At 34.9% G+C, this 25,858-nt stretch overlaps 1 protein-coding gene across 1 annotated transcript in view; it reads right to left on the bottom strand.

Moving 5' to 3' along the window:
- Positions 1–25,523, bottom strand: part of LOC149792832 (uncharacterized) — a 114,872-nt gene extending 89,349 nt beyond the window's left edge. Inside the window, exon 1 of the mRNA XM_089969594.1 lies at positions 25,357–25,523. Coding sequence (XP_089825720.1) covers positions 25,357–25,523 — 167 coding nt within the window. The remainder of the gene's footprint in view (positions 1–25,356) is intronic.
- Positions 25,524–25,858: the final 335 nt, after the last annotated feature.

The following is a 25,858-nucleotide window of genomic DNA, read 5'->3' as shown; positions in this document are numbered from 1 at the left end:
AATATTTTCTACCTGTCACGACATATTCTTGAAAGAGACGATTTTAAAATATGAGACAGTAATTGTAAAAGAAGCAAACATATTCTGAATTGATTGACGCTTTGAAACAGAAAGGATCAACGTGAGTAGAATGGCTTCATTCATCTTTACGTAGATAGGCCACTGACTTGTTTTTATCGAGAAATCAGACAGAAATGGATTTCAGTCATTTGCTTGTTTCCATGAATATAATAATTATGTAATATACGACATTAATATGTAATAACGTTTGCGTTTTTCTCGCCAGTTTCAGGTAAGCACCATCACCCTTAGTTCAATATGTCTAGGACATGAATTATCAAGGAAATAGCCTCATGGAGAGAAGAGGGTGCAATCATGACGTCCAAACAAGAAATAAAGTGTGACATTAGGAGTGTCTGACATTATCATCATTCCACAAATAACATTAATAGCATTACTTTCGTAATCGAAAGTTTTGTTCACATTCTCAAGACTTTGTCATGAATTTATTCGTAACTGTCACGGAAAGAATATGACAGAGATTGATTTAATTGAACGAAATGCATTGAAAACCAATTTTGACTAAACAATCCGTTCCATAGAATTTTTAAATGATTTTCTACGTTTTCTCGTGCCTTATGTTACTCTTCACTATTTTTGCAAAGACGTTTAAAAATTCATTGAATGTTCCGGCCAGTGAATCAAATAACCGAACCAATTACGCTGTAGCAATCAAATGTATGAGACGTGTAATAGAGGAACACAAAACTAATTTAACACGAGGATTATTATCAATTTTCAATCCCAAATTGATGCTTGATCCGATTGCAACAATCTGATCCAGAAAGCTAGAGGTATATTCACTATCCTAGGCAGGACCCAATATTGATTTTATAATACGAATTGCACGTTATGCGATATCTTAGATCAGACAGTCGATACCATTTAATCCAGTGATGATTGAATCAGTTTCTCTTAACACACTGGCCTAATATTTTATCTCCAGCATCTCCGATGAAACCTATATTGAAAGAAATAATTTAAATTGAACAGAACCAATCGTTTAATGAAAATAATAAAAACTAGTTTCAATCTTTATTTCAATTCCTTATATAGCTTCGTTATGATAAATATAAGATAGAGATAGTAGTGTATTAATTCGTAAGATCAAGAAATGTAGTTCGCTAAATGTTGACTCAACTTTGCAGATAGAAAACTGACTTGTTGTTACTATATTTGATTGCTTCCAGTCAGAAATGTAATTTAGTTTTTATTCTTCATCCCTGGATATAAGTAAAGTCGATGATCTACGTCTGCAAAACGATTTAAAGAAAATAAGAAATAATGTAATGATACTAATACACATTCGTGACAGAAATCCAAAGTTCTGCTCCTTTCACCATTCTTTCTTTCCATACTCTAAACGTTTCGTGCAAGCAACAAGTGTCAAAAATATTGAAATCAAAAGGTCACGATCACTGTTGCATTTGTCTGTCAGTAAAAAATAAAATATATCTTAACCTTCCTAAATTCACCATCAGCCAGTTTAGTAAGCAACCAACATCCCATTGTTACATGAAACGATAAATTATTTAACATATATTTTCTTTAAAATATTAGTATTGTGTCAAAACGTGTATCTTTAAATACTGTTTTTATACCTTAGATAGACGCAACCTGTAATTTCGTTAAGAGACGATGTCATCATCAACAAGTGAACTGTAGTTTTGCCGTTCATGGTCGCCTGGCATATCCATTATGTAATCGGTTCGAAAATGTTATATTATAGTCTTTTACGATCTAAAATGGATTTATGTTTGGTTTGAAGGAAGCTGAATCATTGGAAAATTCTCAAACGATCAACAATCAATAATTCATGTCGTAAATTTTATTTTGAAAGCCGAAGAGCCGACATAGCTTCGATCATGAAATTTGCAGGAAAAGACAAGCGCGAAAAGAAACGTTTTTGTTTTGGTTCGATATTTCTTGCTTCTAACTTCTGAACATTCCCATAGCTAAATATTGTCATGAATCGCTTATTTAGTCAGGATAAATTTATGGTAAATATTTAGAAAGTGGTTCTAGATTCAATAACAGCACATTCATTGAAGGAAAACAATCCAGTCATTAACCTTACAGGTCGAAAATTGTATCGGCTCAGTCATACGTAACACCTATTAGTATGTTCAAGTGGAGAAACAATGTTTTCAAATTATCCATAAAGTCCTATCTCATAAAAGGGGAACAAACTTTTATCTTCTCATAAATGTGAAACAAATAATATTCGTATCAGTGCTTTGCAATTGTGGGTGTTAATCTTACTTATATACTAACCACGGCCATTTCCCTATGGCGTTGTTTCCAAGATGAAATATATCACCTCAGACATATGACCCTGGTGCGCGCTTTGTCGTGAGTGGGCGCACGAATGTGTGAGTGATTTAGCATTAAATGCACGAAGCGCAATGAAGGGGACGAAAACGTCGAGCACTCGTCCTATCGGCTCGGGACGAACAGCATCTTTTTCATTTTGTTTAGGCCCACGAAGGCGATCACAGTTCGAAAGAATTGTAACATTTTAATATTCAGGGTCTTCATGTTTGGTAGGTTGTCATGTATGTGTTATCGCGTTGATATTTTGAGATACTGGCGTGCGGTTTGTGTATCGTTTTGTATTGTATTTGTCCCGTCTGTAATAATGTATACTTAAGTAATTGTTCTGTTCTGCTTTAGCATTGTATATTTAAGTGTTCGTTCTGTTCCGTTCATGGTTTTTTTATATTTTACCTCGTATGTTTTCCTGACGGATAATAAATCACACGAGCTGCAAGTGTTGAGGTTGCCTCTGTTTATTCAACGCCCGGCTCACACATATAATGATATATTCCAATGATACCTAAGTTTCTAAAAACGTCTTCTAAGGATGACAAATCTGACTTTACTACATTTTATCCTGCTTACATAATCTGGATTAGTAAATGGGAGGTAGCCAATGGCTAATAACTGGGAAAATTGTTAGATCCCGACCCTAAAGCCATACATTAGGTCAATGGAGACGAAATAAAATATAAAACCATACTGGTCATACATCCAGTGTAGGACGAGAATTAAACGTTGTCATGCATAAACTAGTTATATGCATTGAATCTCTCTTGATAAACAGTTGCAAGAAAATATTCGATTCAGATATTCAGCAATAGTTAATTATTAGTAGTATTACTTGTAGAATTAGACCACTCAACACTTTCGTTAAAATATGATAGATAAACCTAACGCTGAAGCTGATTTCTTGTTAGCATAATGTCAGTTGTGTTTTCGCAAGTTTAAAGACTATTCAAAACAATACGATTGTTAGCATCTATCATGCTGAGATGCCCACAATTTATCATAATCAATAAAATATTCATCGTTTTCTTCGCACTTCTCCTCCTCTTCCACCTGCTCCTCCAGTCCCCCATTATCTTTTACTTCACTTTTAATATCATTGATAGTATTTATTGCGAAAGTTGGAGGGGGTGGAGTTACTCCTGCCATAAGGGTAAAAGAAGGAGGTGTCACTCCAATGATAAATTTAGAATATGTATTTTTGGGCTGCATTTTCAAAATGCAATACAAATGCCCACTATTCTGACAGGGAATAAAATTAATAAATATTAGATAAATTCAATTACATTGACATCTATCATCGTCAGAAGACTGTTGGCCCAAGGCAAGTTATAGTTGCTAGTATCAGCCATCACAAAATAATAAAGTACAACATTAACTACAAGATGGAAGTGCTCAAATAAATCAATAATATTTCATCCCAAATTAGTTTGCTCATCCTTGTGCACAATCTATTTAGAAATGCTAACACTAACTGCAATTAGTATCATCTGAAATTTGCATGCAAATCATGCTAATTTACACCGCATGTGCCTCATTCATGGAAAAACGTGGAGTTGAGGTAATGAAATAACGTGCGTGTAATGGTTAGTTTTCTGAACAGTTTCTGAACATTTTTAATTTTCGTCTTTTTCTTAAAGAAAAATGAATGTTCTGCCGCTGCAAACTGCAAAAGAAACTTTATATAGAATGTCGTGATTACTGTATTAAACACCAAATCCCGAGAATTCTATTACATTGTACGGGATATTTTACAGCCAACAAGTTATGCTTTAGTTATCATTTCATCTAATATTACGCATTCCTCGGACTATAAAAATGACTTTAAAGCCCACTGTTGCTAGAAACACTAATTGTGTAAAGAAAATTGTCCATTTAGCATCGTGTAAATTTTAAACAATACATATGCGTAATTGTGTACTGTAATATTGTTGTCATATTGATTACCGCATCAGTTTGTACATATGATACCTTTTCACATTTTACAACTGCATTAGTATGTGCATATCATTGTTTTGGTTTTCCTTATAAGCATATCATACGTTGTCATATATAATACATTATAATATTATACATGTCATACTTTGTCATATTTAATACAGTATAACATTATACATGTCATACTTTGTCATATTTAATACAGTATAATATTATGCATGTCATATTTTGTCAAATATAAATAAGATTTTTTTTATTTTCGAAAGGCTCTATTATTGCTCTTCATCATGATTATATTGATAATCGATAAAATAGCACATTAGTATGGTGTCAACAGATAGTCTGCTTTATCTAATGCTTTTATTATCGGTTATTCCGTCTATATGAGTTTCCAAAACAATCAACTAGTGTACAAGATCGTGCATTTGTTTTGCAACGATTGACAATACTTCTTAATGTCATTGTCATGAAACCTTTTGAAGTCTATTGCAGCAGTACACATATATCTTGAACATACATGAAAAAGCTGTCATACATTTGTACCCAATATCAATGTTTCTGTTGTTGAGGAACCATTGGGTCCTAGTTACTGCCTTTCCCCCAGACATGGTGTGTAACTGTTTGTGCCTCATAGCTGCAATTGCCCCAATCATGAAGTGTAATATTTGGGTACTCGTAGCTACTGTTCACTTAGTTATGATGTGTGACCATTGGTTTTTAATAGATGTCTGTCTACTACTCATGACTATATGTTACTCGTATATTCCTAATCCATAATGTCACTATGTTATACATTATAATATATTATTGTCTAAGATATGAAGATGTATCCACAATAGTATAATAGTTGTTGCCACGGTTTGTCAGTTTTTTTTTGTGTGTATTCATCCTTAACAATCCCTGACCAAAATGAGAAATGTCAACATTCAAACCAACAGTAAATAAGCCATTGCGTCAAAAAAGACACAAGACACGAGAGAGATAAAAAAATATACTGGACTCGCTTACCAATCTTGGATGCTTACTATACTGTATATCTAAGAGAGAACCAGAGATCAGGCGTTGAATAGAAATTGGTGGTGGCTGGGTGATAACCACGCATGAGCAGGCTCTCTTCAAAGATCTGTCTTGTCACAAAGATACAGCTGAATAACTCCTAAATACTACCAGTACTGATGTATGTTACGAACACAGTGGCAACGAAACAAAACCTCATTGTAAATCATTAGTGGATATCCTGCGACATTCTTTGCTCTAACTTACCCAGCACATCCCGAATACAGATATCGGAGACAGAACGAAGTAACCGACAATCACATATACCATCAGGATTCGACGCTCACAGTTTTTGGGATTAATACACTGCTGTGTTGTAGATTATAAATGTTTCCTTAAGCCCAATTTCGAAATTTTGCGATAGGATGAAGCGTCCAACGGGAATATCGACAAGCGCCTGGATCCAAATTGTGAAGCAGGACCTCATAAATTTCACACCAGAGGGAGAAGGCACACACTCGTATCTACCGGCGCCTACTTGTATCTGCAGCAACGCCACTTCTGTAGGCACGCTATCTTCTACGGTGATTGTCCACTATATATATATATATATATATATATATATATATATATATATATATATATATATATATATATATATATGCATTCAAGTTACAACATCTGCCATATTTTGTGTGCGTTTTTTAATTAATAGTTTATGACCAGGCACTTCCAGCGAAATTGTACAAAATATGCATGTTACAAAATGCACCTACCACGTTGCACTCTTATAGTTAGAAAATGTGTACCACTGACTTTTATGTTCTCTTATTTCAAACTGTTTGCTCATTAGCAAAGCAATATAAAACGAAACCAGTCCTGATATTAAAGAAACACGTCACGCAATCAAGCCACAAAACGCGTGTCATGGGCACGATCAATTCTTTCAAAGCGTTTGTTTTCATATCAAGACGCTTTTGGTCATATACTCATGTTGTGATCACGTGCTTCCATTAATATTAAATAGCCTATCTTTTTTAAACTGATATTTCATTATTTTGTAATAACTTTTCTTCTAGTGTAATGGTATGATGCGATATTTGTAAACAAAAATACACACGACATGCTTTTCTTGCATGGGCGACAACAGTTGTTTGTGCGAACAAGGAACAAAATATATATTTTTATCTTCATTGTTAAACTCGTTTTCAATTCTTACATACAATGATAAAAGATGATTTGTCAATTTTAGTAATTTGGTAAATGCCAAGGTAGATGTAATTCTTTTTCGGTTTCTAGAGACTCTTGGTGTTCAGTTTTTTTTTGACAGGTTTTCACAGCCAAGGATAAAATCAAAATATAATTGTCTTATATGGCCAGTTATACTCGATTCTTGTATGCAGATTAAATGGTTTGCAGGTAAGGATAACCCAATAGCAAACGTTTAAACATGTGCAAGATCAAAACTAGTAACATTATGCATTGCAGATTGACTGATTCAAATATTCAGTCAGATGAGCAATAGACATTTCATCTTTACTGACTGACATATTTAATCAGAAGAGCAATAGGAATTGTATATCGACTGATTGAAAGATTAAGCTTGCAAGACTACTGAGCGTGTATTTCTATAATTAGGCACCTTTAGCAAATATATTTTCTTTTAAAAGTGAAACTCGATGACCTTTGTTTCTCAAATAAACTCTAATTCAAGCAGAACAAACATAGACAAAGATCTGACGTCATACATCAGACAATCAGTTCTTTCATCATTGCAGACCGATATCATTAACCTTGAACTTCGGGCAAATTAAACAAATGCACATGTTTGGTCCAGTCATTTCACGGTGTTATGCGTATTACCGGCATATCCTGGGCTCTTTTATTTGATTGTTTATTGTGTTCAACTCGATTCAAGTTTACACGTATTGTTTATTGTGTTCAACTCGATTCAAGTTTACACGTATTTGGTCTATTACATTATGACGACATCACTGCATTTTATATATTGATAGAATAGTGATCGAATACAAGTTATTAACATCTCCATTGCCAATATTGTGCTGATCTTAGAAACGCATTCCCTGTCCGATTAATGTGTCTTTATACTCATAACATTTTTGTTCAAACGTTTAGCATTATCTTTCAAAGCGCAGCATTTTTGCTTAGTACTTTTCCAGAATATGTTTGGTTTCTCAAGTGAAATTATCACACTTTGTAGGCAGATTGTTATTTTACCTATACGTTCACCTGAATCCCGCTAAAAAAAAGTAGCAAATTTATGGAAGGCCACGTGATTTCTAGAAATGCTATTCAGACATCGATTATATCTACCTAATTGCTACATCGATAATACAATTGTAACATAGTACATATAAATAATGCCTCCATATATCCTCTGGCCGATCTGTGGAGCGTCAAATTTCATTTTTAGGTGAAAGGTAAATTGTCTACGCTCCAAACATGGGACAACGTTATGACTGCGATTTGTTTTTATTATTATTTTGCAATTACGTCAGTGTACAAAATTCTCACCTTATGTTTAATCATGCATAACATAGGGAGTTACTAAGTGCATGATTCATATAAACGTCTTGCCTGAAAATCAGTGTCATTGTAAGCTGGAGCTGATATAAAGTTGACATTTTCGAAATTAAGGAATCTGGTATAGCAAAGACATTACTCCATATGAGTAAAGAACATAGGTTCCAGAGAATTGGAATTAATACTAGTCACGAACCTGCTGCCGTCTGTCAATCCAATCGACTTTAATTTTCTCATAGTCTGGAGAAGATTACCAGACGCACCATGCAGTGAACCTATTTTTACAATTATATTGGTCCCATTATTTATAAGAAAGAGTCTTAGAATTACGGGTTCCCGAGATAATTTCCTTTTCCAAATTACTGCAAATTATCTAAGAGTATCTTGACGAAATATCTCTCCTTTGTCTATGATTAAATTTTTTGAAATATCTAGTGCCTTAAACGAAATGCAAACATCGATTTCCTGGAACTAATTTTACTTCAGTAAGATTCAATGTAGTTTGAAAGTATGTACTTCGAACGTTGCACATTTTGCAATTTTAATGTGACCAGAAAATGTTTGCTTTTCTTTCCTATAATCTGTTGAATGAATGTTAGTGACCGGTAATTGATTTCAAATGAGCACAAGCCATCATAGCATCCGAGTAGCGATTTAAGCAGAACAATATTTCTGGGACCAGGTATCATAGTTAGTTTTCACGATACGTTTGTCGCGAACCATTTGTTTGTTACTTAGGCAAATGTTATGTGAAGTTGTAATGATATATATATATATATATATATATATATATATATATATATATATATATATATATATATATATATATTAAAATGGACACGAAAGAGGAAGGTGCCATACTGATGTTCATTATTATTTGTAAATACGCTATGACCGTTTAAGATCATTTTATATGTTGCAAGTTTATATTGCGTTCGTATTATATGTTAAAAAGTCTATAAATGTGGGATTCTAAAGATACTGGAAAAATTTAAACACAATGTCGCAAATATTTAGAATATCTTGAATACGCTACAAATTAGCACTGGTCTAGCAACTTTGAAGGGCACGTTTTCTCAGTAATTCGATATGTTTACTGATTCATTTGGTGAAGCCATAATAACCGATAAGTGCCATTAAAAGTGCAAACAGGTATAGAAACAGGTATGCAAAGAATAACATGTACTATTAATCTGAATCGGCATATATAAGAAACATCAGTTCATATTACTTTACTTTCTATCAGATCAGCAATATATGTGTGTGTGTGTGTGTGTGTGTGTGTGTGTGTGTGTGTGTTACGAACGTAAGTCATATGGCAAAAAACAGTCCTTTTAATTGTATTATATCTGGCAAGGTATCACGTGTGTTATGGATGGATTAAGATAGATGCAATAAACTGCCAACTAACAGTGCAAAACTAGTTTCTAAATAGCATGAGCGCTTTCAACTCTTAGAGGTTACAACATGTCACAGGACTATTTCTACAGGAGCAACTAGTTGGCTTCCACTTGATATTGATGCTGACAAATATTTTATATTGACTCAGAAATCGACGAGCAATTTCGACATCTTTTTTATGTAAATTTCTATAACCGCAAATAATTTCCGAAGATTTCTTTGAATTTGTAGTAATCATAGGTTATTGAATGATGAATAAGCAAATTAAAATAATTATTTAACTGAAAATATGAGGGCTGCTAAAAAGATATTTTAATTTGTGTGGCTGTCTTTAAGTAGTGTTCTTGGTTTTTTTTTTTTTAAAGCGCTTGATCTACCGGAGACCAAACAAAATCTCAAAAACATCCTAGCTAGGCGAAGCTAGCGCCAATCACGAACCAGGACCACCCTAGTAAATCTGGCCCCTGTCACGATAAAAGGTGCAGAACCAGTCAACATGTTATAGAGATCCGCACATCTTCTACGACAACGACTATATAAATACCTTACATAAATGGTCCAAACAGAACATGCAAAACTGAGAATGTAATTTATCTTTTCGCATGTAAGACCTGTATCTTTCACTATGTCGGAGAAACTGAACAGCTACACAAACGTATCAGTCTTCAAAGATCTGATTGGATGACAAAGAAGCTGTATAGAGATCCAGTTATAGAACACTTTTCATTCCTTGGCCACAAATACAGTGACGTAACACTTACTGCAATTCCTAATGACCCCAAATGAAGTTCCGAAACCAGAAAAAATGACTTTTAATGGATACGCCGCTTTAGAGCATTGAAACCATGCGCAATGACATATCCAGGATTTACTTTGTGGTTACGCACAATTGCATGTATAAAGTAGAAGACAATGTGGCTCATGGACTTGTGGGTAAATATAAAAAATTTTTTCAGCATCAGCATCAGGTTGAAGCCCGCTAGTTGATTTTATTGCTTGTTTCCACTGTTTTGTATTTGTCTTTGAAGAAGAGTCCTTTCGAGTCGAACGCGCTTAGGTATTTAGAGACTAGTTTTGCGCTGTTCGTTTTCCGATTATTCAACTATCCAGGTTCTCTATTATTTTATTCCATATGCCGTAATTTACTTATATAACTGTTGAAGTATTACATGGTTGGACTGACAATCACAGTGGATATGTGCAGTAGTAACTGTACTTTAGTGTCAAGACGACGTTTCTGAAGAAAATAAGCGGAACAATCGAATTATCTGGTAGATAGTTACAGCAAATGAAACTTTATTACAGAAAGTATTTTGCATGCATTTTTGCCAAAGGTGTTTGCAGTTAAATTAATCCCAATACATATTCTTCAGCAACTGATGCCGTAAGGAAAATGGAAGAAACCTTTACATTCGTCTCGCACTGGGACGAAATTATAATGCCAGCAAAATGGTGTAATATCTTATTAATACGTGTTACATAGTTTCAGACCTAGAGGGTAGTACGATTTAACGTCAATTTTAATATCGCAGGAATAAAGGAAATAAAAGTCATATAAAGTATCGGCTCCTAATCCAGTTAAATTCAACTTTTTCAACCATGATTATGTTTACTTTACATAGCAATATTTGCCAAATACATTGTCTAGTAAGCTTTCAATCGTCCATCCTAATCGAAGCTTGCAAGGGTATAATTCAGAATTGTCTCATTTTGTAGGCAGCGATATCAAATTATTCATAAGGGATTTTCGATTACTGCTTTAGAAATAGTAAGTATTACATAGAGTTATCTCAGAACGGTGATATCTCTTGAAACAAAATGATGACCAGGCTATCTCGCTCTACCAAATTATATAAATACGCTATCAGTACTCTTTGAGAATCACTGTATTAAGTTTCAAGCCTCATTAGTGAGTTGGTCAGCCATAAAGTGTACTTGCAAAATCTTTGAAGCTCAATTCAAAGTTGATTTCAATATTAAACATAACTGATCAAATTGCCAGCTAAAGCGACTGTTTAAATTTTACTGTTTAGGCGAGACTTCGGTTTCTAACAATCATTGCTACTGCGAGACAAATGGGAGAAGAACTGGCAGATATTGATTAATCGGCCTGGGTATGTAAGATCCTAAAACCATTGTAGAACGTCATAAACAAACAACATATACTATTATGAATAGAATATATGTATGTTACTTGAATTAGTACATGCTGAAACCTGCATGCACAATAATTGACAACATTTTGACTTATTAAGATTCGAATTTTGCGTAGAATATTTTTCCAGTCAATGTGTGTGTGTGTGTGTGTGTGTTGGATTTTAACGTAGCTTTAAAAAAAAATTCATTCATAGTGCTACGATGTCTGCAGTGTGACATTTGATAATGATGTCTAGCACTGGGACATCATGCCGCATACATGTAGCATGATATCCCACCCAGTCACATTATCCTGACACCAGGCTGACTAGTACTAACACTAACCTCTTAATGCTGAGCGCCAAGCGAGGGAGCTGCTAATATCATTTTTGTAAGTCTTTTGTATGATTCGGCCGCGGATCAAACTCACGACCTCCCACATACGAACCGGATGCTCTAGCCACCAGACCGCCGTAGCGGTCCTTTGAGAGTCAGACAGGAGACTAATAATAGGACAGAATGTCTGACAAACTGCTAGTACGCGTGACAATCTAGTGATGTTCAGAACCTTTGGCACAGAAAGTGCTGGTCGCGGATACATTTTATTTGCACGTGTATTGGTTTGGGATAATATACGATGACACTGTAATTGAAGGAAGGAAGTAATAATGCAGCTCCTCACGTTAGCTCGAAATAAAGCCAATAAATTGTTTAACTTAGGGCACCATATGACGTGATAGCTTGTTAATAATGCTCCTTATCAGGCTGAATCTGACTATTCTTGCAAATGTCGCAACATTGATATTACTCATTGCAGTTGGATACATAATGAATAATTGTGGAATAATGAGTCTAGCCTTTATCGCGTTGCTAACAAACATGTCGGTTCTCATCAAAGGTATTATATAATAGCTAACGGTGCCACAGTCAATGATGACAATGCTACCACGTTTCAATTTAAACACCAGCTTTAGTGTGAAGTTGAATTCTTGTATTGAAAAATTGACTCTTTGTTGCCCGTACCGACCAAATAACTATGAACTCCAAAGGTATCATATCTAAGCGATAACATTTTTAATATATATATATAATATATATATAGAGAGAGAGAGAGAGAGAGAGAGAGAGAGACAGAGACAGAGAGACAGAGCGAGAGAGAGGGTGAGTGTTGCATTTGAGTACATTCATGATTTCGTAGATAGCTTGCGCATTATATTTCTTTGATAACCTTAGTCTACCGCAGTCTCAAAATTGCCCCTAATGACTCTATACTATCCTTCTCAAATGAGAATACAGCCTGCAGTAATTAACACTTCCCTTCATCTCGAAAACTGAATAAACAACAATTTACTTCAACTCTCGTTACATCAAAATATTATGCCGACTTTCATGGAACGTCTTAACACGCGAACATTCTTTGTCCTGTATTTTATTATGGTCTTTAAACGCATTGCATATATGCTGGCCTTATGTCTGTTTAAATATTAGATGACTAAGCAAAAGACCAATTAATGAAAGACAAATTTACTTTCTAATTTTCTATGTTTCTCATTTGGCAGACCTTTTAAATGGCAACTTCATTAGTCTAAAATAAGTCTATAGTATAAAAAGCAATGGGCCTATACTAGCTTCAGTCACATATTCAAATACGTGTTCAGCATCATCTTTCTCATAATCGAAGCCTGATAAGGAAACCTTCAACATACAGTGATTTAATGTAACAATGGCATATCATTGTAAGCCATTCCTTAGTTTTAGAAAGAAAAATCTCTACTGTAAAGGTTTCGCAAAAACTTCCTGCACGTTTCTCTTCCTCGTGTGGACACTCCTGCACTATATACCGTATTTGCTGCACATGCGGCGTCGTTAATACATATTTTCACCACACAATAACTATCCTTAGTAGAAAATGCATTTTTACAGTGCAACCTCCCGTCTTAGTGCAGGACATGCATTGTACAATTTTGATATTCATCAAAGGTTTGTCCAAACATGATCTAAGCAAATATACGTAACAGTAAGTATAATATAATTATCGCACGTACTGTAACGTTTTTGCGGCCTCCTAATGCATTTGTAAGTGCGACAAGTTCGACAGGGAAGAAAAGAAACAACCTTGTTTACAATATTATCATTGTTGGAATGGGGCAACTCTCGCATGCGTGACAAAAAAGCTGCACTTGCCTTGATTTGATATGATTTGATTATGTTCTTTGTTAGTCTTTCAAAGGATGTGATTTAGGTATTGATCACTCTCTGCAGCTCTAGTCGCATATGTATTCCGTTGAATTTCTTGCGTACGTCAAATCTTGTAAATTCTGCTATATCGAGTTATTGCAATTATCTGAACAAGGAAGCTCTTCACAGAATGACACTTTTTTGAATTTTTCAAAGTGATTGATGCTAAAGCTGTGTAACAAGCCCAGTCTTTAATTTTTTTAAAGTTTGATTCATTACGTAAATCGTTTGTTATGCAGTGGAGAATTAGTGCACAGTAAGGCCAGACTTTATTCCTTGAAAAGCATCCTGGAGCTTTATGCATGAGACCGATTTTATTGTCCTCTAGATTTATTTATTATGTTTTTTGTTTGCTTTCAGAAGACATTATACATCATAATTACTAGACAAGTACAAAGTTTTAATGCCAAATTCAGTGCAGCTTTAGGTGAAATACGTTTCAGAATAAAGCGATAAATTAAAAATCAATACTAAACTCTTAAGAAAAATGTTAAGTTCTAACGGCAGAATGCATTTTGCATGCGGTATCAAAACTCATTAACAGAAACCTTTGCACGATTTGAACTATAATGTACAGTAATGGAATAGGGAACTTAAAACAATTATTATATTTATCAATATAATATATTATCATGTCAAATTGGAAACATAATGACCTTAGTTTTGACCTGGTGTATTGACTTACATACCGAATACAATAATTAAATAACCGTTTTATTGATGGTCAAAGAACGTCAAGTCTAATAATAACAGCAATAATAATAAAATACATGTTGTTCTCGCTAAGTATCCTTGTTACATTCGAGTTCAGAGGACACAAACACCAAGTAAGGGTAATCCAACTTTATGTAAAGCTAACATCGTCACACACACAAAAAGCCCAGTGTTGCTTATAAAACCAAGCCCAGGTCAAATAGAATATAATGTGCATCAACACGACTATGTGAAAAACGAATCAAGTAAAACAGAATGTCATTTACATAGAACACAATCATGAGACAGAAGAAACAGTTAAAATAGAATATCCTAATATAAATTCCAAGTCGCAGCCTTACGACAAAAGAAAACAAATAAAATTGCATATCCTATACATCGAAAAAGAGTTTATGACGTTATAGATTGCAGCAAATATGACTCGAAATAAAGTTATGACTCGAAATAAAGTTATGACTCGAAATATGATATGTGCCTGGGAATTAAGTTCAGAATCACAAAGCATCGATCACATACCACGAGTCCACCAAATTGGATGACAGAATAATATTGGAATTCGATGTCAAATAATCTGGATGGTTAGTAATCATGATTAAACGTATTGACCGTATTCTAATTTGTATGGCATAATAATCCCATGCAAACAAATGCATCTAGCCTTAATCACTAGAGTTCACGTGAATTTCGATCTCACAAATATCACACATTCCGCCCATCATCTGGACTATTCCTGAACTCTTGCGTGTAATCTTGCATGCGATGATCTCAGAAAAGCTAATTAGAAAATCGCGAACGTAATGTCCAGATACAGTTGCATCATCTATAATCTGTGACACGCTAGCTGAGAAAAAAAGTAACTAAATAAATGAAATTGAATTCTCACACCTATCTATTAAAGGGTAGGTGAAAAATGATTCGCCTTTTGTCCATCTATGGTAGAAGTTGCAAAACATAAAGTGGGTACATTATAGTCTACTCTCAGCAATGTCATCATGTTCGTCTATTTCTAGTATAACCATTTGTTATGTAAACAGATGAAAAGTATAAGTTTGGTTTGTGAAGAAGGCAACAGCATGAAAACACGAGATAGATTTAAAGTGCACGTATAAAATGATATATTTTTAGAATTTATAAAAAACTGATTTCGCCTACTTCAGGACACCAATCTGCTGTTCATATATCATATGTCGGACTCGTGGCAATACTTTTATCATATTTCGGACTAGTGATGCTACTTAAAGGTTAAAGGTTATTTGGCCTGATCGTTTCAAAGAGGTGTTGGTACATGAATACCGCTAAGCAAAGAAGATAACAGAATGTGCATTCCATTAATTCAGATGAAAATGATGTAGTTAGGTAGTGACACCTGTTATAGGAGGTTCGTTGTAGCCTTCAAGTTGCCTAATTTAGATACATTCACAACAAAACAGAAGGTCACCATGAGCATACAATTAAAGCATCTTTTTTTTACTTTGGATCTACATATTTGATTGAATCATTTTTGGTGTCACAGTGACCATTATTTCTTTAAAACTGTCGGAGGGTTTTACCAGGTGTATGTTTGTTACTATTCAATTTACCAAGCATGCTTTTTTTAAACGTTTTCCAATATTTTAAAAGAATATGTTTTGTATCGATTATCTCTATAGTTCTGTTATTTGCCATGGTCGAAATATAACGACAATGGTTCCGTTGTCATCGCACAAGAATGCCCTGTACAGCTGGAATGTTTTAAGAATCATTCTGCAGAATAGCGAGATAGAAACATAATGATAGTGAATTTGTATTTCCGAAATATATTTATGCATTGTACTGCTAGATCGTTTTAAAGGACCTGAATTAGCAAATGCATTTTACCATGTAGATGTTTGTAGATGTAAATGTAGATGATGGTCGAATTGCTAAATCATTGCCTCTAAAGCTCACCTCTGTATTGTTTTGTGTCCAGTTCCCCCGAAATAAATGCTCTTTAAAATATGACCTAAGACGATGTCAAATTATGAAATAATCCCTCAGTTTAGTTTCAATACTTGCATATAAACATCTAGATTTTTCCTTATGCATGTGTATCACGGCTGCTAAACAAGAGGTTGCGAGTTCGAAACTCGCGGCGGCATCACAATATTTATAAAATTACTTTTTATACCCTTTGTATTGTGATCTTCAAACTTTCATTGAATCTCGCTCATCTAAATTATTCTGTTTTTTATACCTTTCTATAATTTTTATTTTGAAACTTTCGACTGGCACACAAGAGTCGTGAGTTAGAAACTTGCTAGAGCATCCCAATATTTTATATTTGTTTCATTTTTCTTTTCTTTTTTGTATGTTCAACGTTTGTACAAACTATTTCTTACCAATTGTTTTAAAAATATAATGTTTGATTTTATATTATTTTATGTGTCCCGTCTGCTAAATAAATTGTCGCGAGTTCGAAACTTGAGGCGTAATCCTGATTTGTGTTAATTCTTTTCTTTATTTTTAATTTAAACTTTCTATCGAATCCGCTCATCCCAATTTAATTTATTTAATGTTTTTGTAATCATTTTCGTATTTTTATGCAAAACTTTCATTGTTGTGATTTATTTCATAAATGGTGACGACAAAAGCTCATGCAGACAAACTAGGTTCTTATAGCAGAACAAAATGTATTAATTGTAATGAAAATTTAAAATTCACATGTATATTATCCAGCTTATGTTGTATAAACAATAGTGGGATATCTTTATGCCGACATTCGAAATTAGAAACATTTAACGTTCGGTTTTATAAAATTTACTGTGAACAGGTTACTTACGACATTAATCAACACGAAAACTCACTTGAAATACATCGTCGGTTGGAACGTAAAGAAAATAGAGGCGTATACCAAGTCGTATGGTCAGACATTTTAACACGTTGGTACTTACTTGAAAGTGCCCGTGTTCTTTCATGGACAGTTTTACGTGGCAATATTGCGATCCAAACTCATGACAATATCCAGGTGTACATCTAAGAATACTCTTTAAAATGTCAACCGAGAGAAAAGTATCTATGGTTTACATCTAATGATGCATTCAAAGAAATTTTCCAACACCAATAAATAGGAAATCAAGTTTTGGTTGTTTTATTTTATTTTAAAATAATAGTTCTCATTACGGTTTGATGAGCAGATGTATTGTATTATAACTTATCCTCGGACGGACAACTCAGCAAGTTTATGATATTGTGCATATAATATATTCCATAATCCCTATGAGGAGAGAGGTTGTTTGTGTATAACACTATATTACATTTACCTCTGTAAGGTTCATAATAAAGGGAGTTGCTTCTCGCAATGATATGCGTGTAACGGCCATAGTTAGAAATATTGACCCTCAACAAACATTACAAATAAAAAATTTCAAAAGCACGGTTTATAGTAATTACGTATTTCCCTAGAACTTATACCCCTTCCAAGATCTGGGACAGATTGTGTTCCTAGAAGAAAGTCTTGTAGGAATGAATTATGTAGCCTCGCAAGCAAAATTAATGTTCAAAGGAAGTCACCTTGTCATATAAAATAGCGTTAAAGGGAAGTTACCTTGTCTTATGAAGTAGTGGTAAAGGGAGGTCACCTTATTTTATCAAATAGTGGTAATGGGAGGTCACCTTGTTTTATGGAACAGTGGTAAAGGGAGGTCACCTTGTCTTACGAAGTAATGGTAAAGGGAGGTCACCTTGTTTAATGAAGTAGTGGTAAAGAGAAATCACATTGTCTTACAAAATAGTGTTAAATGGAAGTAACGTTCCCACATTAATTAGCGTGAATGGGAAATTACCTTGCATCATTACCTATTTCAGTAGTAATTCTCCACATTATGAATTGTAGATTGTGGTTATTGCATACTGATAGGCTAACTATTTAAACCTATTTTTATATAAAAAATTTGATTTCCGACAGAAAATCTCTAGCACCTGCTGATTTCTATATGAAGCGCTGGAAGGCATATCAATGGAAAAGTACTACAAAGATGTCGTTGCTTAACAAATTACGTCATCTAACACAAATATTTTCTCATCGTACCTGTGAGCGTTTGCTTCGAAGAAAATATTGAATCTAAGTCGATTTATTTGAAAATATTATCTTATCTTTGATCCGTGATAAAAATAGCATCATTGCAATTGTGACATATAGTATGTTAGAATCATAACAGATGAGGACATTATAAAAAATCACAACACGGGGTAGTCATTCTTGTCTTCGGCGTTTGAGAACGTTGGTTAAATCCAATTTATTTTTGTCACGTAAGAATTACCTTCTTGAAATATGTTCTTTCGATATCTACTTGAAACAAAGATGTCATCTTCTGAGTCATTGTCTTATAATGTCATTTCCGCGGTGCATTCATTCTATCACTCTGTGTCAATGCATGTCTTAGCCATCCCAACATTTAATTCATCGAGACTATAGAAATGCTACTAGAGTCCTCCAATCTCTAAAATTTAGTAAACAAGAAAACAATTCATTTCAAGCCATGTTATCAACTGAACTATATGCCGTAGCTACGATTACGCCTTTAGTTTTAGATGATATATGAGTTCGAAGCTTTGTATTTCGTTGCAAAAATTAAATATACCATTGAACATATGTGTTCATTTGCATTTTGTATACCCACAGGCATATTCCGTTGTAATGAATATCATTATAATAAGGGTGGAATGCGACGAGGTCATGACGGTATTGTTGCTGAGCATTTACTGTTTGTGGACCCTCCAAGCAGTGTACAATTACTTGAAATTATATTCACAAAAGTGTACTAGGCCGAGAAGTACAGGTGCCACTTTAAAAAAGGTTTGGTAATACCAATATTCAAAGGAGGTGGAAAGGACAAATAAGATATAAATAATTACCGTGATATAACTATAATTCCAGTGCTTCAGAAAGTTCTAGAACAACTTATATATAGTAGACTACTTATATTTTCTAAGCAGATTTCTTTTCCAAATCCATTGCAACAGGGGTGAAGAAATAATTGCGGTAGTATCACTGCAGCGTTCTGTATTAAAGAATATATATGTTACTATATGGATAAAGATAATCCTGTCTATGCTACGTATCTTAATAATACTAAAGCTTTCGACACAGTTTGGTACAACGGGTTATTCTGCAAGTTGTACAGACTTCGCATCAAAGGGAAGACCTGGCGCATCACGAAGGACTCGTTTGAGAGAGTAACAAGCTCTGTTTTATTTGCGGGAAAGCTGTCCAAGCACTTCCATATTAGGCAGGGTGTAGGACAGGGCCGTATCTTGTCTGCCCGATTCTTTCTTGTAATGATAAATGATTTGATCACGGAATTAGATCACAATTCGCGAGGTCTAAAACTTTTTGATTTCCACCAGCCTTGTGTCTTATTAGCAAATGACACAACTGTAAATGTCTAACGCGCATCATTCAATGCAACAGCTGCTTGATACAAGTTCCAACTATGCGAAAAGGTGGAGATTAAAATATAACGCAGATACAAGTTGCACCATCTTGTTTACTAACAAAAGAGCTACTGGTATCCCTTCTTTTCTGTTCGACAAATTTCCAATTCCAGCAGTCAAAAGTAAGAAGTATACAGGCATACCTCTAAAATACAACTTAAAATCAAACGACGCGATAAAAGAAGCATGCGATAAAGGCAAACACTTGTCAAACTCTTCTTATTTTATTGGTATCAGAGATGGAGGAATGAACTCTTTAACAAGTCTGAAGATTTGGAAAAGAATTATTCTACCTTCGTTCCTATATGGATGTGAACACTATGGTCAGGTATCACAAACTCCAATAGAAGATCTTGAGTTATGCCAGAGATATGCAGCGCGACGTATGCATGCTTTCGATAAATATTCGCCTACGGAGGCAACGAGTAGTACCTTAGGACTCTGGTAAATGGAAGCATATATAGATAGGATGAAATTGTTCTTTTTCCACCGACTGTGTAAGGGCGATTGGACTTTTATCTGGAAAAGATTTTCTTATGCGCTTTTGTCAGTATCTGACCAACCCGCTAAAACAGACGGGATTTATACTAGATATTGACAGAATAAAACGAAATATGACAGGGGAAGTGTTCTTTTAGAGTATGCAGTAAGAGTACAAACAGAAGAAAAAAATTGTTTGGAATCGACATATTACTGATATTATTCAAAACCATGAAGACACTACCTGGAGAGCAAATATGGAACTAAGGGGTGATTTAATTCACTTCCGAAACATTCATTTGGACTTAAAATCAAGTAGTATATGGTTTCTTGGGCGTAAATTTCCATCCATGTTATGGCCTCTCTCTGAAGTAATGAAACTGTATGTCATGCCTGTTGGTAAAGTTATGATATGCAAACTCTGTGGAAAAGAGACTGACGACAGAGCGAAACATCTTATGTTAGGTTGCGAAATGCTACTTGAGGAACGAAACGTTTTCTTTGAGAGAGTTATTGACTCTTTAGAAGTGAGAGACGGGGTTAACTTATTCAATCAAGAAGACGAAATATAGTTGGAGACACTTTTTGGAAGCAGGGTTGAATGCATGTCGACTATTGACGATGACGTATCAGATAGACTCATGTTGGTGACCGCAAACAGTACAGCTTCATTCTACAATAAAATGTATGCCCTACTATCAACTAATATGTTCAAACTTTGTATAAAAAGTAAGTAGTAAATTAACATTAAAAATAAAAATTAAAAGCCTACGTCGTGCAAATTTTGTTGTATGACAGCTGTATTCAGTGTATATGTTTATGTATATATATATGTATGTGTATATATATATATATATATATATATATATATATATATATATATATATATATATATATATATATATATATATGTACGTATGGGTGTATATATGAGTACGTATATATATATATATATATATATATATATATATATATATATATATATATATATTTGTGTGTGTATTTATGTATTTGTTTATGTATATTTCCTAGAGATTTCTTTACAGTTTTTTTTTGTATCTATATATCTCATTTTCTAAATGCATTAGTTGACGATGTATTTATCATGCTTGCATTCTCGTCTATGCTGTGTCTCATAATCTTACGATACGTATAATATGTATCTTAGTAACCTGACATAATCTTTGTTGAAGAGATAGTTAAGTCATTTAAACAGTCAGTTATAGATAAATGCATGCACGCACGCATACCCGCAAACAAGTATATAAGTAAGTATATAAGTAATATATATATATATATATATATATATATATATATATATATATATATATATATAAGTACATGTGTGATATAAAAAGAACTACATATAGAATTACACTGTTATAAGATTTCCATTTCCTTTTCGATGCTATTTCGAAGTTAATGTTAAGCACATATCAATATAGACGTATTAACCTTTCGAAATATTATCATCATCAAGCAAATGTCAAAAGATCAGTGCCTTGCTCCGCCAAATGATTACAGATTTGCATAATTGCAGGTATTGAGATATTTCGTTTTGTCAATACGGCAGGTGACACAGTATAACTATTGTATTTTTGTCACTTTTCTGATCTATTTTATGATCTTGTATTATCCTGAATTTGATTAATCTGATGTAATCTCTGTTGAAGAGGAAATAAAGTCAGTCAGTCAGTCAATCAGTCAGTCAGTCAGTCATACATACATACATGTATGCATGCATGCATGCATACCTACCTACCTACATACCTACATACAAGTATGCATGCATGTATACATACATACATACATACATACATACATACATACATAGTATTTGACACATTACATGCTGCATCCTGTCAAGGAGTTAAAATACCTTTCACAAGAACTCTTCGATTATCCAACTCGTGCTGGTCTGGTATGGTGTGTTATCCATTACCGTTTAATTAAGTCACATGCTCCTTCGACTGAGCTACAGTGGTGACCTAATCATGGCTTTCCTGATAAGCTAAATATCTATTTCTCGAGCAAAAGTACATTAGCGGAGATAATCGTACATGGAATTTGTGTAACAGAACGATCATTAAGCCGTATTCTTTTGTTATCAGTCATGAAATTATATTTGGTCTGCAGATATAAAACTTACCGAAATTGAAGAGCTGTGCAGTGATTTAATTAAATTCGGTTTGCAGCTAGAAAATTTGCTAAAATTGTATGCTTGTGACGAGGAACGGAAATAATAAAAGGGATTTAGCTGAAGTTCTTCATTATTTTATCGATCTAATACGACATAAAACAAACTGTAATCACAGTGAAGTCATTTGTTATATTATTTCGTCACGTGATATACTTACACTTTTATCCATATATGTTATACTCGTGTACCTCGGTCCATTTACTTTATCGCTGGAGCATCCAACTGAACAAGCTACGGGAAAGGAATTATAAAGATACTGATTGATGATTGATGATTGCAACTTTTTGTTCATGTTTAACAGCACCATATTGCTTATGAGTATATAAAAGTGGTCATTAGAGATTGAAACTTCCTTCGGGTTTCCTTTTCTTGCTTCATAATACAGCAAATTCGTTTCCTCAACTACTTCTGGAAGCTAAACTCGTGTTAATGAGTAATTGATGCTCGCATGATTTGATTTGTGAACGGTGACTTAATCAATTTACTTCACAATCATCACCTAGTCCCAATGAAATCACGCATCAAAATATTTGACAGATTACTTATGAGATTAGGTGGACTAATTTTCGTTAATTTAATTATTTGTCAAGCCGTGTTTGCGCATCGGTCACCTGTTCATTACATCATAAACATTAGATCTTAAACACAAAGTGTTGGTCTTATATTTTGTGCTCGCTGATCATGCTTGGAATGAAATCCTGGTCGCTAATCATTACACGCGAGTGCTTTGTTCGTCCAAGTACATCCCTCATTGGGATTTCCCAAGTTATTGACAATTAATGCCTTTCCATACTGAAGTCGGCAATGTGCTTTAAAACAATCTTCAGACTCTAGCAGCTAACAAACTGCCGCATTCTAAGCTAGGGGACTGAAAATTGGTTAATCCTGGATACGTAAAAATACTAAAATTAAACTGTAACTTACAAGTTAGAGTATCATTATGCTTTCCTTAGTTATCAAAACTGGCTTCAATTAGTAAATATTCACAGTATTACGCATGCGCGAGAAACTGCTTGTGACCCTGTCATTGACCATAAAATGGAAATATGTTATATGGCATTGCAATCGGAAAATCAACACTCATTTTCCGTTAACAATTGATTTGTCAACTTGAGCTTGCTCTAGACAAATAAGAGCTTATCACCGGAGTCGGGCAATTTCGATGTATATATATATATATATATATATATATATATATATATATATATATATATATCTTTTTGAAACTGTTTTTGTTTTCATTTATACTACAGAAAGTGAAATGTAATGTACTTTACATTTCTGCTTCAAAAATACAGAAGCTCTCTTTCGCTTATACAAAAGCATTGCAAAACACATATTTAACTGAATTCAGAGATAGATAGATAGATAGATAGATAGATAGATAGATAGATAGATAGATAGAGTGGAATACAAAATATACTGTTTGTAGATTATATTGATTAAATTGAACTTTAATCTTTATAGAAAATGATGTTTATTTTTCCGACTGATCGCGGTTGTTTCCTACTCTTATTTGTTTGTTTTACGCATTTAAAAGTGGTGTATTAAAAGATGTTATACATCGTAGCTGTGACGAGGAATGTTTGCCGACAGACACGACACGAATAATTTATATAGTGTTCTTCGTGATGTTTTTGACCCCAGTAACGTTAGGTACAACCCCACTTTTGAGTTCCGATGGCAGCTCTCTCATAATCGAGAAGTGAGAAGATACTGGCTCGCTGGGCTGAACACTTTGACGGTATCCTCAACAGACCCTCTTCCATCAACGATGAAGCGACTAACCGTCTACCCAGGTGGAGATCAATGATAGGTTGGCTGACCCTCCAACAGTGCTGGAAACTCATAAGGCCATTGGGAAAGCACCAGGAGCAGACTCCATCCCAGCTGACATCTACAAGTCTGGTGGGCCTAAACTGGTGAGAAGACAAACAAATATTCTGTGGGATGTGGAATATGAAACGCATATCCCAGGAATTCAAACATTAATCCGTCACCCACATTTAGAAAAGCAAAGGCAATCGCCAATCCTGCGCAACCATAAAGAAATCCATCCACTCTGCATCGCCAGGCTACTGCTGAATAGACTCACATAACACCTTGATGATGGCCTACTGCCAGAAAGGCAGAACATCCCACAGAATATTTGTTTGTCTTCCCACTAGTTTAACACCTCGCGTCTTAACACCTTGATGATGGCCTACTGCCAGAAAGGCAGTGTGGCTTCCGAAAGGAGAGAGGCACCATCGACATGATATTTGCTGCCAGGCAGATGCAAGAAAAGTGTCTTGAACAAAATGTCCAGCTATACACTACCTTCGTGGACCTGACTAGGGCATTTGTCTGACGTGAAGGCCTTTGGAATATCATGGCCAAATTCGGATGTCCAGAAGTCTTCATTGAAATGGTAATTCCAGAGTCTAGGTCCAGAGTAAATATTATAAACCCTTTGCATTTACGAATGGTGTGAAACAAGGATGCGTCTTAGCCCCCACTCTCTTCAGCCACATGTTCTCCGCAATGTTGATGGATGCTTTCAAGAACACCGATGTTCGAGTAGGTATCCCATACCGTCTGGATGGGAAGTTGTTCAACCGGAGGAGGCCTCAAGCCAAAACCAAAGTCCAAGTTGTGAACATTCGCGACCTGCTGTTTGCAGATGAACTCCAGCATGGAGGCAGGCATGCAACAGACCAATGACCTTTTCTCAAAAGCGTGCACTAACGTCGGACTCACGCTCTCTACCAGCAAGACCGAGGTTCTGCATCAGTCAGCTCCTGAAGAATATTATCTGGTACCATTCGTCACTGTTAATGGATAAACGCTCCAAAATGTAGACAGGTTTACATACCTAGGCAGCACCGTCTCACAAGCAGTCCACATAGACGATGTGGTCAACATCAGAATTGCCAAAGCCAGCATAGCACTTGGCAGACTCCTCTAAAATGGCTGGGATAGGAGAGGCATCAAGCTTGACACCAAACTCAAAGTCTACGCAGCGTTTGTTCTCTCCATCCTCCTCTATGCTTGCCGCCATATTAAAAAACTGAACCACTTCAATAATAGCTCCCTGAGAACACTACTGCAAAACAGATGACATGACAATGTGCCGAACACAGAGGTGCTTACTAAGGCCGGCATGACAAGTATCCACACTATGTTGTGCAAGGTACAACTCCGATGGGCTGGCCATGTTGTCCGCATGCCGGTAGAACTCGTACCTAAGAAGGTCTTATATGGAGAGCTACACGAGGGCAAGAGATCTCACGGTGGTCAGAAAACGCGGTAAAATGAAACCCTCAAGGCTCCGCTGAAGAACATATGCATTGATCTGGACAGCTGTGAGATTCTAAACTATCTGCTTGGCGCAGT

Source organism: Sinohyriopsis cumingii, chromosome 9, assembly GCF_028554795.1.
Source record: "Sinohyriopsis cumingii isolate HCF-2022 chromosome 9, ASM2855479v2, whole genome shotgun sequence".
In the NCBI taxonomy this organism is placed as follows: domain Eukaryota; kingdom Metazoa; phylum Mollusca; class Bivalvia; order Unionida; family Unionidae; genus Sinohyriopsis; species Sinohyriopsis cumingii.
This window is presented reverse-complemented; position numbering and strand designations above follow the sequence as displayed.